General features: G+C 50.6%; 1 protein-coding gene across 1 annotated transcript in view; it reads right to left on the bottom strand.

The window, feature by feature from the left end:
- The window catches only part of TBX15 (T-box transcription factor 15), a 105,047-nt gene extending 88,967 nt beyond the window's left edge, over window positions 1-16,080 (bottom strand). Inside the window, exon 1 of the mRNA XM_025912208.2 lies at window positions 14,986-16,080. Within this exon, the coding sequence (XP_025767993.2) occupies window positions 14,986-15,190 (205 nt within the window). The 5' untranslated portion in view covers window positions 15,191-16,080. The remainder of the gene's footprint in view (window positions 1-14,985) is intronic.
- Between the last annotated feature and the right edge of the window lie 1,356 nt (window positions 16,081-17,436).

A 17,436-nucleotide genomic window follows, 5' to 3' on the forward strand; every position in this document is an offset into this window, starting at 1 on the left:
TGCAAATATATAAACATATCGAACCAACGCACTATACACTTTAAACTTACACGATGTATGTATCAAATATGCATCCATTTAAAAACAACAGCTTGGGGTGCCTGGGTGGCTCAGTCGGTTAGGCGTCCGACTTCGGCTCAGGTCACGATCTCACTGTCCGTGAATTCGAGCCCCGCGTCGGGCTCTGTGCTTACTGCTCAGAACCTGGAGCCTGTTTCAGATTCTGTGTCTCCCTCTCTCTCTGACCCTCCCCATTCATGCTCTGTCTCTCCCTGTCTCAAAAATAAATAAAACATTAAAAAAAATTAAAAAATAAATAAATAAAAACAACAGCTTATGGGAAGGGAGGTGCTATGAATGGGGCAGCAGTGGAGACAAGCTAAGAATGGTAGCTTGAGGTGGTCCTGTGTCTGACCCTCACCAAAACGTTCCTCATAAGAACCCCAAAGAGCTTCTGAGCTTTTGCAATTGACTAGAAGTCTAATTATGAGCAAGGGAGGCAGAGGCTAATGCTGAGCACAGTCCATGAGCCTGGCACTGTGCCAAGTGCTTTGCATTTGCTATCCCACTGAATTCTCACACCAGCCTTGCAGCAGGCGATATTACCCTCTGCTTACATGTATTCAACTGAGGCAGAGTTAAGGCACTTGCCCAAAACCAGAACTATGTGCCCTGACCCACACCCCATGCTCTTCACTATGTTCTGCTGATTCCTTGGCTTCCATCTATTTGGATGGAGTTTCTTCTGCTTCTAGGATATGAAGGACCCTCTGCTTTCCAAAGCATTTCATACTCATTCCCCAATGCACTACAGGTTGGTATTCAGCCGACAAGATGATGGCCAAAAAAGCAAACCCTCAAAATTTATGAAAGATGCTGGATGAAAACCTCTCAAAAGTTTACCTATATGCATGCCCCCAAACTGCCCTTGCAATAAAGCCAGATCTGTCATTCCCAACACTCACCAGCAATGAGCCACACAGCTGTGGAGGCCCAACAGTTTGGGCAGGAAAACAGACAGGCAAAGAAAAAGAAGAATGTAGTCAAGCCCCAAGGAAAAAATGTTAACATCCGGAACCAATTCACCCACGCAGGCTGGGGGAACCGTTACTCCCAGCTCTCCATAACACCCCCTCAGCACCCGTGTCAGCCCTCCCCGACACACACACACACACACACACACACACACACACACACACACACATGCACGCACACACGCACATGCACACGCACACACACACACACACACACACACACACACACATGCACGCACACACTCGCCAGGGATTTGTTCAGTATTTGCTCATTCCTACAGCATTCACATCATCCTGTGTCCGCAGGAAGCGTCTCCTGCAGTACCTACCACCCAGTCAGAATATCACAAAGATGCCTTAAATCTCTGTGATGTCACAGTCTAATCTGGGTAATGCACAGTTGCACCAGATGGAATCTAACATTCCCAGGATGAGAGCTGGCCATGCAACCAGTGCTCTGAATGCTGGAGGAAAAAGGAGGTGGCCAAGGCTGGCCGGTTTCCTGCCTTGCAGAATCTACCTTTCTAATTGGACAGACCTCTTGAGTGAGGCCCAGCAAACCATCCAAGACTGCAGCCCTCACCTCACCTTCTGCCACACTCTGTATTTCAAGAGTCTGGCTCCACATGGGTTCCTTGGTAAAGGAAATGGGCCCGGAGATTCATATGCTTCTGTTGATGCGAGAGCATATTGAAACCCATCAATTTCTGCCTGCACAGAGTGGGGCTGGCAGTAGGAAAAAGCAAAGCTTTAAAACAGAGACAGACTTTACATCCCTCTCATTTTACTGTCTAAGAGCCACTTTTCTGTCACTGGGCACAACAAGCAGGAATCTGATAGACCTTACAGTTACACAGCCAAGAACCACATGAATGCTACAGTCTGCACACTGAAATGAGGGGAAGTAGTTTTTTCTCCAAATCCCTGTTAGAGACATCAGACTTCCAAGAGAGGAAGGTTACTTGGAGTGGGAGGGAAAGTGATGGAAAGACAGGGAACAGGTGGACCAGAAATCCTGAGGCCCATTGTTAAGCTCACTGCTGGGGGTGCGTCCACGTAGAGCATGCTAGAAGAGTGAAGGAGCACGGGATAGAAGTGTGTACAGGGCTGAGAGATCTCTACAAATAACTGATCCCATACCAAACGAGGCTGCTCTAAATAGAGCTGTTATAAAATAAATGAATCAGAGCAGTCACTCAGAGGTTAAAGTTAAAGCTGTGGCTCTGAGAGCAGGCGTACTTGCTGTGGGTCCTCAAGGCAGTTACCAAATCCTTGGGCATTAAAAAGAAGCCACTGTGGAAATCAGAATCTCTTCCTTTGTAAATTCAATCCATGGCAAAGGGATTTCAGCTGTGATTGCTGAGTTTGAAAAAATCAACAGTACTTAGAAATGCACAAATTGCTCGTCACTGCAACTGATATGTGTCTAAGCTGTTCCATTTTGAATCAATTACCAATAAGATTCCATCCAACCCATTGTGAATGGAGAAGGATATGGGTAAAACAGGGCAGTTAAAGTTTCCCCTGAATTTCACTGCATGAGGGGATTTAGGTTGAGGAGGGTCTAGATCAAGTTCAATATGTAGCCACATTTCAGACCCTGAGATTTCTGGGCATGAAAGTCAAAGAAAAGCAAGTCAGGTTGGGGTAGCAGCACATGCCCTATTCCAAAGACCATGGTTCAGAAACTCTGCCCCGTATCACTGTGACACAGAGGCTTCCTCCAGCCTGTATGGAGAAGGCAGCTTTAGACAGAGACCCAGAAACTGTAAATGAGCTCTTTCTCATTTATGATTTAATACTTTCTGTTTGGGGGGGGGGGGGGAGCACAGGCAGCAAGCATAAATTTCCATCTCCCCAGAGCACTGAAGAGTCATCTACAGGAGAAGTCAATGTTGTCTGGTGGCTAAGGGCACTGCAAGTTACTTAATCTCATTGGGCCTCAATTTCTGCATCTATAAAATGGGGAAACATGTACCGCCCTCTGAGGACCATTGGGTGAATGCAATGAGAAAATGCGAATAAAACCATAAGCACAGTGCCTGGTACAAAGTGTGCCCCTGATCCATAAAAGTGCTTCTTGGTTAGCACTGGGGGCACTCTGAGATAAGAGGATGTTTGTAAGATTGGGGAAGTACAGAAACAGCTGTCTTGGAGATGAAATGTGGTGCGCAGATCCGTTTGGAAGACTGAGACCTGAATTCCAGCCGGGACAGAGCAACTCCCTCCTCCTATGTATGGCCAGGCAGTGCCCGAAGGGGACTGGGCTCCTTGAAGGAGGCCTTGGGAGGGATCTTCCCTCTGTTCCTCTTCCCCTGGGAATGCACTTTCCCCCTCTGCTACCAGGAATCAATATAAACAAAGTCTGGGGTGTAACTAGTTTAAAAAAAAAAAGTAAACGATCAAACCCAGGCTTCTGTTTTCTGGAAGGAAGAAAACTGCGAAACCGTGCCGCCAGATGTAAGTTCTAACACAACGGCTGGGGCTTCTGCTGTTTTTCTAAAAAAAGACTCCTCAGTCTCCTCTTCCTGACAGTCAGCTTAGTTATTACAGATTTTCCTTAAGTTTAGTCCCTTTACTCTTTTGGTTTGTAACTCAACCAAGCAACACCTACAAAGCCTTTACTGCAGTCTCAATTAATTGATACAACTAGCTCATTTAACCCAAAAAAACCTTGAGGAACACAGGCTTTACAAACAAAAGCCTTATGAAAATGAATCTTCCTTATTTCCCATCTGATAAAACCTGACCATTTGGGGATTTCTGGGCTCCAGGTAGAAATATCAGAAACTAACCAGAGAAACATGCTTGTGTTTTTTCACTTCCCCACATCCAGAAAGGCCCCTCTGTCCTCTGCCAGAGCCCAATTCCTGGGGAGCTGGTAAAGCTGAGTTTCCCCGGCCCCCCCCCTTCCACCTACCCTCTCTTCCTACCGCATGCCAGACAGCTGGTCCTCACCCTTGAGGCCCTTTCTCCCTCCCTCAAATATTCACTCGGATGCTGGCTTTCTGCCCCAGCGGAACCCTAAACAGCAACAGCCCTCAAAGTTCTATTTGACTTCATTAGCCAGCCATTCGTACTCAGATTCTCCACTGTTTCTAACCATAGGCTATGCACCAAGTGCTGATCCCCTCCAAGTCCCAAACATCCCATTTAAAGCCAAAGACTGGGGGAGAGAGGTGGTGCCTGCTAGATTCACAATTTGCAACAATTTATTATCCAAGCTGGTCACTGAGGTAATTACTATCAATTCACTTGATAGGAATATAGACACTGCTAAACCCTTTGTTCCTCTATGTGCACTAATTTAATCCTCACAACCACCTTCTGATGAATATGTTTATCATTACAACTTCATAGGTGCAGAAACTGGGGTTGGGAGAGATTAAGAAACTTGTCCAAGGTCATACAACTAGCAAGTGTCGGAATCAGGGCTCAGAAACAAGAGCTCAAAATCTGTATGGAATAACACACACACACACACACACACACACACACACACACACACACATTCCATATATATAGTTGTATTTATCTGGAATATATGACTGTTACATACTGTGATTTGGAATACATATATCATATAATAACATACAGCCATACTGTATGAATTATTATATGTATTATATATAGGTATACATTATATTTTATTACTTTATATATAATATATAACAAATAACATAGGAAGCCAGACGGTACATAGTGTTCAACAAATAATGCTATTCATTATCATTATATATATATATATATATATATATATATATATATATATATTAAGTGTTGCTCTGTGCCAGCCACTTGTGCTAGGCTCTAGACATACAAAAGCAAAGAAAACAAGGTTCCTGCCCTTCAGCAGTATATTACAGGGTGGCAGTGAGACAGGATGACCAGTAAATCCATAAGCTCCTTGATGACTCCAGTCTACCTAAGGGCTGGGGCTGCAGAGAATGGGGACAGCAAATAAAAGTGGGGAGCTGTTGGGGCGCCTGGGTGGCTCCGTCGGTTGGGCGTCTGACTTTGGCTCAGGTCATGATCTCATAGTTCGTGGGTTCGAGCCCCACGTCTGGCTCTGTGCTGGCAGCTCAGAACCTGGAGGCTGTTTCAGATTCTGTGTCTCCCCCTCTCTGCCTCTCCCCTGCTCACGCTCTGTCTCAAAAATAAATAAACATTAAAAAAAATTTTTTTAAGTGGGGAGCTGTCACTAGCCCAGCCATATAAGTCTAGGGGGAGAGACAGTCCCACAGAGAGAAATACAAGAAACCCTCCTAGGTGTGTGCTGGGCCCAGTTTTTTGTCTGACCCTGCCCTCAAGTTCAGCAGCTATGAATAGAGGTCTCCAACGCTAAGCTGTCTTCTGATCCATCTTGTTGACAAGCGTTTTGCCCGTTACTAAGTCATCCTTTTAGCATTCTCACATCTCTGCCAGATCAAGACCTCGGCTTAGCAGGCTAGACATGGAAAATAGTTACTAGTGCTTTCCATCAGGCTCAGAGAGTAATGAGGGGCAACTGATTTCCTTGGGGGGAGTGGAGGTCCCACTAACTCAATTTACTAGTGAAGTTGCTCTTCTCAGTCTGCATTTTTCAAATCCAGAGTTTTTCCAGCTATTTCTGGGAATGGCACAAAAAAAATGTCCAAAGCATAAATAACTTATATTTCCTTTAAATACACTAATGCCATAGAACTCTCCCAGCAGGAGGGTCCTGGGCAGTCACACAAGCAACAATAGGTTACATCAAACAGAAAGGACTAGATCCAGAACTTCTGAACATGTGATATTAATCTAAAAACTTTTCAAGAGCCTTATGGAAGCTCTCAATTCTAGCTGTAAAAATCCTTTTCTGGTTGGGACGGGGGTCCTTGTGTTGCTATTACTATTACTTTCTACAACTGCAGTAATACTCCCCTTGTTCCAACAAAGGGATGAGTCCAGTGATAGCCAACGTACATTAGGAGAAAATGTTAGTATTTTTTTTTAAAAAGTTAACAGGATCACAGAATCTTCTAGCTAAAGGGGCCTTAGGGGCCTTTGAGCCTCATTTCACAAACCAGGAACTGAGTCCTCATCAGTGGCTATCAAACAACTTTGAAACGCTTTTTGCCACATCTGTATGTCTGCCTTTAGAACAAATATTCCTGGTTCCAAAAAAATAACGATAAAGCTAGCACTAGACTCTAGGTCTAATGTAAGCTAGTCGAGCCCTCTTCCTACCAGAATGCATGGATATAATCTAGATTATGAGAGCCTGTGTTGAAAGCTTTGTAGTATAGTGAAGACTCATGGATAGCCACATAAGCAATTAAGGTTTCTGAAAAGTTTTGCAAGTCAGTATTTTTCTGCAAACTTGCTCATATGATTAATTTTCTCATAAATCCTTTTAATTCTAAATAGTGCATAGGTATATAAACCCTCCCTCAGCTTTCCTGCAAATAAATAAACAAATAAATAAATGTGTGTGTGTGTGTGTGTGTGTGTGTGTGTGTGTGTGTGTGTAAGGCTTCTAAATGGAGGAAGCTTTGTCAAATCCAGAGAAAGAAAGTATTGCTATGCTCACAATCACTTATTGGCACAAATGCTTGCCCCTCCCTATGGTAAAAACCAATTCTGTACTTTTCAGAAGTAAGAACACAATCCCCGAACCACCCAAGTCCCCTAGCCCCTAGGTTACAATTCTGGGCCTTGGAACCTGGTGTGACTGACACTTTGGCGCCTCAAGGGAAGACTTCCCTCTCAGCTCACACGGAGCTGTAGCAGGGAAGCTATTCCTGCGAACATAGTCCCCCAGTGAATAATAGGCATTTCTCAATCCACTTTGGAGAGATGGGCGGGGGTTTGTCGTTATTGTTGTTTTTTGTTGTTTCTTGTTTTGTTTTGTTTTGTTTTGTTTAGAAAAATAATTACCTCACTGCTTTTAATCTCCAAGAATAGCGTAAAGGACAATTGTTTGCTGTCATTTTGTCTCGGCTGGGCAATGCCCGCTCTCCAGAGAGCAGGGGGCATCTCTACCCTCATGACCCTCTGAGGCACCCGGGGACCCTGCGCTCCTCGAACCGACAGAATGCCTTTCCTTTTTAACAGACTAGCTATGATATTTACTGACCCTATTATTACCCATTTGGAAATGGTTAGGGATTAAAAGTTCTTCGGGCCGAAGGATTCTTGGTTTCTAATTGCTAATGTTTGAAGTCAGTTTGATTCCTTGGAAATTTGCTGAGCCTGATGAAAGCCAAGGCTCAAACTCCCCTCGGGGCGCGAGGTGGAAGATTCTTGGGTTCCGTTTGGGGTTTTTATTTAGGGTTTTTTCCCCCTTGATTTTTTGCGGGGAGAAGGGGGCCTTCCCGATTGCCCCAGAGGCCCGCATTTCTCCAGGATGTAGCGGGAGCTAAGAAGGGTAGGGACACCCCTCGGGACTGCCAGCGGCGGCGCGCACCCGCCCGCGGGGACGGAGCCCCGAGCGCCGGGGCCCGAGCCGGGGCGCGCGCACCGAGGCCCGGCCCGGACGCTCTTGACCCGGCCGCCGCTCCCGCCCCAGGGCGCCGCCGCGGCCCCGCTCTCTGAGTCGGGAAGGTCCCCCGAGTTGCCCCAATTTCCCCGGGATGGTTTCGCACGGAAGAGCTGGCCATCCCCAGTCAGTCCTCGCTGGAACTTCATCTGAATTTTTTTTTTTTTTTTTCGAGAAAGAGAGAGGGAAAATATGGGCGTTTCAGCATACGCATAGGAAGTGAGGGGTGGGGAACAGGATGTGGGGGGAGGGGTGCGGGGGGACTACGGGGGTTTACTGGGGCTTCGACCATATCTTCGGGGCTGTGGGACAGCCGAGAAGGCAGCGGGTGGGTGTTGGAAGCAAGAATTTCGGGTCACCCTGTTGAGAACCACGCGCTGCAACACCAAGGCACCGGCTAGGTAATGACCCCTAATGATACCTTTCAAGGGAACTCTGCTCTCATCTGCAGTATTCCGGTTTTTAAAAGAAGGCTATATTAGGATATTACGGGTGCAGTTCAGACTTAGGGGCTGTGTGGCAATTTGGAACCGGCTCATTTAGCCTCGGCAACTATTCTGAAGAAAATACAAGAGGACAGACACATAGGGAGAAGATTTTTGCACGTATCTCCTGTGTTCTTAAGTGATTCCCCCAAATCACAGTTTCTCTCGTTATTTCTATTAACCAGATTTCCCTTGGTGATTCCGTTAGCTCTCTGCATGGAAGAACATGAAATTATTCAATAGAAGTCAGCATTCTGCCCGTCTGAAATGAAGGTAGCATTCTTCACAAAATTAAATGCCAAAGTTAGTTAGAAAAAAACTTCCACTCTTCCCGATCTTTTAAAAATTGTATCTGTACAGCCTCATTTTCTGCTGTTTTCTCTTAGACTTTGGTCAAAATGTTCACTTAATCTGGCAGTTAAGTGAAAATGCCAGTGCCCAGGAGCTTCCAGTCTGGGATTCTCTTGAACTGGCAAGTGAGTGATACGTACAGATGACAAAATTTCTGGCCTCCCCAAATTTTAGGTATTCCCGATTTTTTAACTGGCTCCACAAAAAAGCAAGAGCAGTTTATTTTCTCTAATGTTTTTCTAATATTTCCTGAGATGTTATCTATGTGCCATTCCGAGCTGTCAAGTTCACACATAAACTTGTGTATAATCACATACAGTTGTTTATATACTCTTTAATACATTTTATACACTTCTGTATGAAGGGCATAGCTAAACATTGGCTGGTAAAAAGAGTATAGAATAGAGTATCAATTGCAAGGTCTATTTTCATTTCTGGTATCAAAAGCTCATCATCAGTTTGTAGTCAGCAAAATGTCCTGCCTCAAAGTGAAGCCATTAATGGCACTGCATAAATGTTGATTTGTCGTCACCAGTTGCTTAATTCCCCACCTCTTCCCATTTCACCTCCTGTCCTCCCTACTGAGTCTCATTTTCCATCCTGACACTTAGAGCAAGGGCCTCACTTAAATTAAGTAATGATTATCCTTGCCCAAAGACGTGTAAACAGACCCTAATTTATAAATTTGCTAATTGCCGTTCCCAGCGCAGACCCCTGAGTATCTCAGTCATACACGTATAAAATTCAAAGCTCACTAGAAACCAGAAAAGGCAAGGCAAAAATAAACCACATGGGTGAGAGAAAGAAGGGAGGAAGATTTCACATTCCACCAGTTCCCTAGTTTTTTTTTCCCCCCTGTGGAAAAATATCCCATAAGGTCAAAACTAGAAAACCACTTAAATATTCTCTCCTGCTGAACTACTTTGTCTTTGTCTTTGGGGAGTAAAAAAGCAATAACCAGCTACCCACCCCCAGAACAATCATTAGATGGATTTCTGCATTTCCAGAAAGGAAAGTGGAATGCCAATCTGCTCTCTGCTCTTTATCCCTGTGGAATCTGCTCAGTTCAGTCTTGTTTTTGTTTTTAACTCTACAGTCACCTAGAGAAGGAACTTACAGATTTAAGAAGCAATGATTTTACTCCTGGGTGTGGGAAATAAACTTCTAACAGAGTCCATAATCAGGATCTCAAAAAAGTTCTCTCGTCTTATTAATATTACGTTTTTTTGGCAATAGAGAGAACGATTGTGACAGACCTGGAATATTTCACTCTTTAATACTAGTGTTGCCCTTGGAGAGGCTTGGATGAACAAAACGTCTCAGGTCTTCTGAACCAAAACATATTTGTCTCTCTCTCCTTGTGGTCCAACATGAAGGATTAACGATGAGGGACTTGTTCCCATTAAACTCATGTCTGCACACACAAAGGAAATTATACAAATAAATGGGGGAACACAAACCGATCACTTTAGTTTGGGCCCCTGGGTAGGCATTTCACACCATTCTTCAATCACTCCTCACGTGCTGGGCGTATTAATTAGATTTTAAACTAATTTTTCTTTAATATTTAAAAGATGGTCGTGAGACCATTTGAAGTGATAGTGGGGGGCCAGAAAAACCGTAGCGGCTATGTGTCAATATAATTGCAATACGAATTCCATTATTAGAAATTTAATTCCCCCTTCCCCCTGCATGAACGTCACCCCGCGAACTTTCCTTTCCGGGAGTTTAACCTATAAAATCAGGAAACCTAAAAGTGTCCAGCTCTGAACCCAAAGAAAAATGTTCGATAAGAAACAGCGTTGGGTGGGGCGTGGAAGGAAGACACGAATTCAGAAGCGCTGCACCCCTAGGCTGTGAGCTGATCTGTCACGTCCAGAAAAGCCTGCTCCCGGCGTTACGCTTGCGGCGTACCAGTCTCCGAGCGGCGAGGTGGGCGGCGGGGCCGGGCGAGGGGTCCCGCACCGCCCGTCCTCGAGAGACCGTTCCCCCGCACTTGCCTGTTACCCTCATCACAAGGACCGGTGAAGCGCTCAGGGGACACCGGTCGACCTGGCGGGGGGTGCAAAGCACAGCACACTCCGTCTGCCCCCCTTCCATCACATTCCAAACGCTGGGCATTAGGGTGTTTCCCCCATTCCTCGTCCTCCCCACTGCCCTCCAGCAGTTTGTTCCATCCACGGAATGCTGGGGGTTAGAACTGTTTCCTTCTTCCTGGGGGTGGGGGTGAGGGTGGGGGGCTCTGTTGTGCCACTGCACCAGGGCTGGTGTTTTACACAGAACCCTCCAGAACCCTGCCCACCTCCCGCGAGCCCGTGCAGCGCGCTCTCCCAGCCCCGCGACCTAGCCAGCGTCCGAGCAGCTCGACCAAAGGGCGTCGGCGGCCCTCCTCGAACACACCCGTCCTCACCAGCCTGGGACGAATTCAGATCTCGCCTACCCCCTCACTCCCGTTCACGCAAGGTCACTCACCAAAGGCGCGGCCACCGCGGAAGGCCGTTTTGACTTGGCAGGAGAGAGCGTTGCGCATGTCCAGCAGGCACCACGCTTGGCTCATCCTCCGGGCCCAGGCCTGGCATCTTTGAGGCCTGCACCGGCGATGGGGCGAACGCACCGCTGAGGAACCAGTGTTCCTCGCCCCGGACTCTACCTCAGGCATACGCTTTGGCGTCCGGCCCGGCGCACCCCACACCCTTGCCCTGCGGTCCAAGCCCCGGCGTGCGCCCTGTCTGGTTCTTGCCCAGCACAAGCATACTCTCCCCACTGGCTTCAAACGCATCGCGTTTTCTCCATTACTTAAACGTCAGTGAAGAGTCACTTCCTCCGTTTTGACCCTGTGTTTCCCTATTGGGGATTGGGGGTGGGTGGAGGGGTGATGTCAGGATTAAAATCTTGGGAGTTTTACTCTGAGCAAACAAGCCATAAACTGGCAGCTTAATTCGCGTGAACAGCTGATCTCGGTAATTCGGAAGAAGAAAGGGCCCTGGGGCACCGCCCGGGCTGTTCCCGTCTCATTCCTCTAGGGATTGCGTAGATGGGTGCAGGGACCCCGCGAGCCTGATGCATGTGCACGTGCGCGCGGAGTGCGGCTCTGCACGCACGTTCTTGAGTGTGCCTGCTCTGTGTGCCCACCCGCGTACTCCGCCACCTTCTTAGGCCTCTGGAGCGCCACGGCTGCAAGGCATAGGGCCGCAGGCCCTGAAGGGGGAAATCCTTTCGCAGAAGGTTTGAATTATTTCGCTCCGCGGGAGACCGGACCTCGGCAGCACTCGGCTGTGGATTTGGGCGGGAAAAGGCCCAAACTCGAGCTGGGGAAGCCGGGTGGAGCCGGGGCTGGGGTCCGAGCGCAGATGGCGCCGCCGCGTGCCTGAAATATACTTCTAAGGCCGCAGCCGGAGCAGCTGTTCCGGGCGATCCTGGCTTAAAAGTTTTCCCTGTTGCTGCTCGGTGAGAGGCGGAGGCAAGCAGGCCGGAGAGTCAGGCTCCTGGGAGACCCTCCCGAGCCCGCGGCGGCTGCGTCCTGGCGGCTTCTCCAAAGACGCGGAGTTCTGGCAATAATGAGGGCATCTCACAGGCCCTTCTCCAAGGCCCTTAGGGCCTCAGGGTCTTTCAGGACCAGCAGACTCGGTGGAAACGTTTGAAATACATACTGTGTGTCCTCTGATGTGTGAGCGCCCACGGCGCGCAGGCCGGGCTGGTCCCCCGCTGCTGCAGGTTGGCGCCCCAGGCTGCGGGGCGCTCGGCGCCAACTAAAGCCAGCTCTGTCCGGACGCGAAAAGAAAAACGGGCTGTGAAAAAGCAAAAGGCCACGTCTTTGAATAAAAGTTAAACATTAAAATCTGACCCTTGGGTTGTCTGAGGATCCTTGGATTTACAGGCACGGACAGAGAAGGCTGGAAACGGAGGTCCCAGTCAGGGGGGCGGGGGGGGGGAGGAGGAGGGGGAAAATGATAAATAGAGTTGCTCTAGGCGGGTGTCCTGTGTATGTTTGCCTGTTTGTTTAATCCTTCCCCAAGCTCCGTGGCAATTTTGGTTTTGTTGTTGTCGTTTTTATCCCGGTTCCTGACTTATCACCGGCCTAGCGCAGTTGAGCCACGCAGCGGGTCCAGCCTGCTCTCTGTCCTAATCCGGGAAGAGAGTTTAAACAGTTGGAGGCTAAGACCGGCATAGACACGGCCCTGGGCACAAACGGAGTCGCCTGTGCCCCCTCCCACCTCCACCACCATACACACACCTTAACGGTGGCCCAGTCTGTATGTGTTCGTTAGGGCGCTCTATTAGAGGAAAAAGAAAGAAAGGCCTACAGGGGACCCCAAGCCCTGGCCTTGCCTTCCACCACCATCCGGGCCCAGAGCCTGCAGCTCCGCCTCCTCCACTCCGGGGGCTGCCTAGGCTCCACGATACCGCGCAGTTTTTCTGAAAGATCTTTTTTCTCTTCGTACGTCCGGTTCGTCAGAAAGCTTTGGCCACTAAAGGGGCTCCAACTTGGAGATCCCCTCGGCGCACCTCGCAGCGAGGCCCGGTTGGTAGCCGGCCCCGCATAAGGCCCGGGAGTGCTCTCCGCTTTCAGCTTCTTCCTTCCTCCCAGACCGTAGCCCCACAAACGTATTTCGTTTTCTCTAATACAAAAGCACATTTTTTTTTCTTTTAAAAAAGAATGATACAGGAAAGGAAAACGGTCAGCTGAGCTCTGTGTGCCACAAAGTTCTAGATTAGGTCCTCACCCTCTGGCCCCCATACTGTGGGAGCGAGGGAACCGCATTCTGGACAACAGGCCCTCGCGTTTATGTCTCCGGACTGGTCTCACCTTGCTCCAACCTTTTCTCTCCTCACTATGGCTGAAAAGAACGGCGATAAGAGAAAACTGCGAGTTGAGCCTCTGATTATGACCCCACGTGCTGGTCCTTTGGAACGTGCGACCCAAGATCAGCTCCGGCCGACCTGGCCCCCCTCCTTAAAGAAAAGTCCCGTGGACAAGGCGTCTGCCACACGCAGTTAAGTAACTTCTGCCTTCCCACCGTCGGGAAAGTAAAACAAACTAACCTCCCAAGTCGTGAATTGTCATGAAGCCTGAAAGAACTTCCACTAAACTGTGCGAAGGCCCGAGTGAGATTTTGACAACATATAAATGCGGTGAGGAAGTAGGGTCTGGCCAGAGATGGGAAACACACATTAGCCACGCGTTCTTTTCTGGATTGCCCACACAGGGGTCCGCGTGGGCAAGCACCCGCATCCAAATACAGGGAAAGACTTGAGCGGACGAAATAAATCTCCCTTTTAATTTTCTTTTCATCGACTAATAAAAATAATTCCCCAGCACTAAACTCAAATACCGTAACGGGCCACAAGAACACGGAGAATTCATAAAACCCTGTCTCTGCAAGTCACACGCTAATCGCGTTATTATTAGCCTCAGGAGCATGGAAATTGAACTGTCACTGCCGAAAGAGAAAATGTAAGCGACAGCTGTCCCTCCTTGGGTCGGCCAGCTTTCCAGCCCCCAAGCCCCTGGGCCCCAAGCTCCGTCCCAGAGCTCTTCGACCCGTGGCCACCCCCATCCCTTTGCGGGCCGCCGCCCCCACCCTGGCTTTCCGCTTTCCGGCGGGCTGACCCAGGTTTACTCCCCAGCCCTAGCTGGTCAGCAGGAGCACCTCCAGAATGGCTACATAAGTCCTGGCTGGAAAGTTTCTGAAACCGCTAAACCCAAGCTGCGAGCGGGTGTGTGTGTGTGTGTGTGTGTGTGTGCGTGTGCGTGTGTGTGTGTGTGTGCGCGCGCGCGCAAGATTCTTCCGACAACAGCTGTTCCCCGGGGCTGTTTTGCACAGTTGAAATCTTGGCACTTAATACAGAACTTTAAGTTGTCTCCCCCCTCAACCACCCGCCCAGGTTTCTGCTAAAATACAGACACCGACATCCGCTCTGAGTTTTACGTGTTGTGTACATATAATGGGCACAGAAATTAATCGCACCGCTCTCCCCGCAATACACAGAGGTGTGGGCCCTGAAGAGTGGCCCAGGGCGCAGGCTGAGAGGTCTAACAGACATTCTCTTTCCATAAACGCCAACGAAGTAGAAATATAATTATGCTCCGTTGTCGCCGGGGTAGGGGAAACACAACAACTTGAGTCCCAGGAAAGTTGGTGGGGGAAGGGCGAGGACCGAGGTCGAAAGCTAAATGGGGCAAACCGGGCATTTCCCGAGACTGGGTATGGAGCCCGACAGCTCCGCGCCAGTCCTCTGGGGCTCTCAAAAGACAGTCCCAGCCCCTCTCCGCTCCCGCCGTCGCCTTCGATCTGCGCCCCTCCTTAACCCCAAGGGCCTGCGGCCGCTCAGCCGCGCACACCAGAACACTGCGCTCCGCTCCCAGAAGAGAAAGGGATGCGAGTGAGGCCTCCTTGCTTGAGGTTGGCGACGAAAATGCAAGGCTCAGTTCCCTCAAATTGCGGCGAATTTGGGGAAGGCTCAAGGCGTTTGCGCGAAGAAAAGGAAACCCGCGTTGGAGCAAGGCAGGGCGTCAGCGAGCAGGGCCTCCCTCCACACCGCTCCGCCCGCCCGCCGGCCGCCCGGCGTCCGCTCTCCGCCCGCCTCCCTCGGTCCGGTCCTGCGCACTCACCCGGGTGAGGCTCCAGGCCGTGCGCGGCCGCGTCCTCCGCGTCTCCGAGTGGGCCCGCGGGGCTCAGCGCCTCCATGGACAGGTCCAACCCCTTCTCCTCCCAGTCTCGCAGTTTCCGCTTTTTATTTGAGCCGATCAAGGCTTCAACGGAGAAGGCATGTGCTCGCGAGCTCAGGGCGACTGCAGATCTTCTCCTTTCACTCATCTTAGCCGCCCGCACCCCGGCCTCCGCTCGCCCCCGCTACTGAGGGAGCAGCCCGCGCCCTCACGCTCCGAGCGCCCGCCGGGCCGGGCCCGGGAGAGGCGGCGGCGCGGCGGCCGAGACTGAGGCGGCGGCCCTGCGGGTCCCCGGCACCCTCCCCCTGCGTCCTCCCCCGCCCTCCGCCGCCGCGGGTCGGACCGGCGCCCCTAGCTGCCCCAGCCGCTAGGAACGAGCGCCCGGAGCGCCGCCCGCTCGCAGCATGAGCGCCCGAGTCCCGCTTCCCACCCTACCCGGGCAGGCGCTCACAGGCTGTGCAGACTGGACTTCATCTTTTTTTTATTCTCTCTCTCTCTCTCTCTCTCTCTCTCTCTCTCTCTCTCCTCCCTCTCCCTCTCTCTCCTCCCTCTCCCTCTTCCTCTCTTGGTCTTCCCGTCCTCCCTCTGATCCAAACTTCTGGGAAACTTTTTTTCTAAATTCCTCCCTTCCCGAGGAGCTGGGGGCAGGCGGTGCGCTCCTGTCCGAGGGGCGAGGGAGAGGGAGGGGGAGGAAGAGAAAGACTGAGGGGAAAAAAAGCCAGCCCCCGACCAATGGCGAGGAGGGAACAGGAGAAATCCTGAGAGCGCGGGCCAATGAGAGGAGGGGAGAGACTGAGGCTCGGGCCAAGGCTCCGCGCCGGTAGTCCCGGGGATGCTCCAGGGCCCACTTTAACCCCTGGCTTCCCGGTCCCCCACGGGTTCTTCGTGGGGGAGGGAGGAGAGCTGGAAGTCGAGGTCTGATCTGTGCCGGTCCAAACTCCTGCAAGTCCCAAATCCGTATCTTTTCCTTCCAAATCTGATAGGTCTCATAGATGCTGCAAGCTCAGAGTCATTTAAATTACCAATCTGGATTTCGGGGGCTCTCAACCTGTCCAAAGACACCAGAAAACGCCTCTGATAATCTCGCTCCTGCTCCCAGATGCTATTAGCTTTCCTGGTTCTGCCCGGATTTCGCCACACAGGTTATTTTCCTGTCGTACGATTTCCAATCAACTCTGGCTAAGGCAAAACGAAAGAAACAAACAAAGACGCCCCGTTACTATCCAGGGTCTTGTAATTGGAAATCTAGAGATCGCTTCCTCCTTCCAGTGCTACCTGGCGGAGAAGAAGACGTTTGCTCGCTCAAAGCAAAAGGCCAGCCGTGGGGCGCCCGGCTTACCGCCCGCTGCGAAGACTTATCCCGACTGGGCCCGCACGCAGCAAATGCTCGCCTTCGCTTCGGCGTGGATGCTGATCTGAGCTTCGCCGGCTCGGGGCGCTTGTTCTGGAGAACCCACGGAGAGGGGCTGGGCGAGGGCAGCCAGTAACTTTGACAGCGGAGGAGCTTTTTCAGAATACCCTTCAAATCTGATCATCTCGGGAACCGGGCTCTCCCCGCCAGCTGATCCTCCCTCCACCCTTAAAAAAAAAAAAAAAAAAATCTTTCAGGATAGTGCGGTCGTCAGGGATTTCTACGGAACTTACCATCCAGCGCTGAGGCCATTCTCATTTCCCACACCCGCCCTCCTGGGTTACGCTGCTGGTCGCGGGCCGCCGGAGACCCCAAGCGGATCCCAACGCACAGCCGTTTCAGAGGGCCGAGAAGTTGATCCTGCCAAGCAGGAAAAAAAGGTCTCGGATTTCGCCGGCGATGGCCTAGCCACAGCCCGATCTTCCCGTCCCAATGCCCTGGTGGAGACGCTTCTGTCCCAGGGCGAAGAGGCAGGAAAGAGCCAGCTCTCGGGTTCGAGCGACAGACAGAAGAGAGAGGCTCAGCAGATAGGTCTCGAGGACAGCCAGGCCCTGAGTACAGTCAGCAAGCCTAGGGCAGGGGGGCCCATTGAGTGCCACTGGCCCCCCAAGAACAAGCGCCCATGTGTCTTTCCACCTTGGGGGCGAGAAGGGAGGGCCTGTGGGCCCCTGAAATGCCACATTCCCCCTCCTGACTGAAGGGTGAATCTAGTCCTTGATATTACACTTAGAAGCGCTCCGGGGCTGGAGGCATCGGCAGTGTCATGAATGTACCTTGGGCCTCTTCAGAGGGAAACAGAAAAGAACACGTTTGGAGCCCCCTCAAATTGGGCTCCAGCCAGACTAGAGGAAGGTAGTGGCGCAGCAAATCCAGGAAGAAAAATGGAAAAGCCATGGGATGTGTGCAATTCAGCCACGCTCGGCTCCGGTGACAACACAATCACCACTACCGGGCCTCAGCAACAGAGCTGGAGACAAGGGCAG

The sequence above is a fragment of the Puma concolor genome, chromosome C1, assembly GCF_028749965.1.
Source record: "Puma concolor isolate L17-30 chromosome C1, mPumCon1.1.hap2, whole genome shotgun sequence".
Classification (NCBI taxonomy): Eukaryota; Metazoa; Chordata; class Mammalia; order Carnivora; family Felidae; genus Puma; species Puma concolor.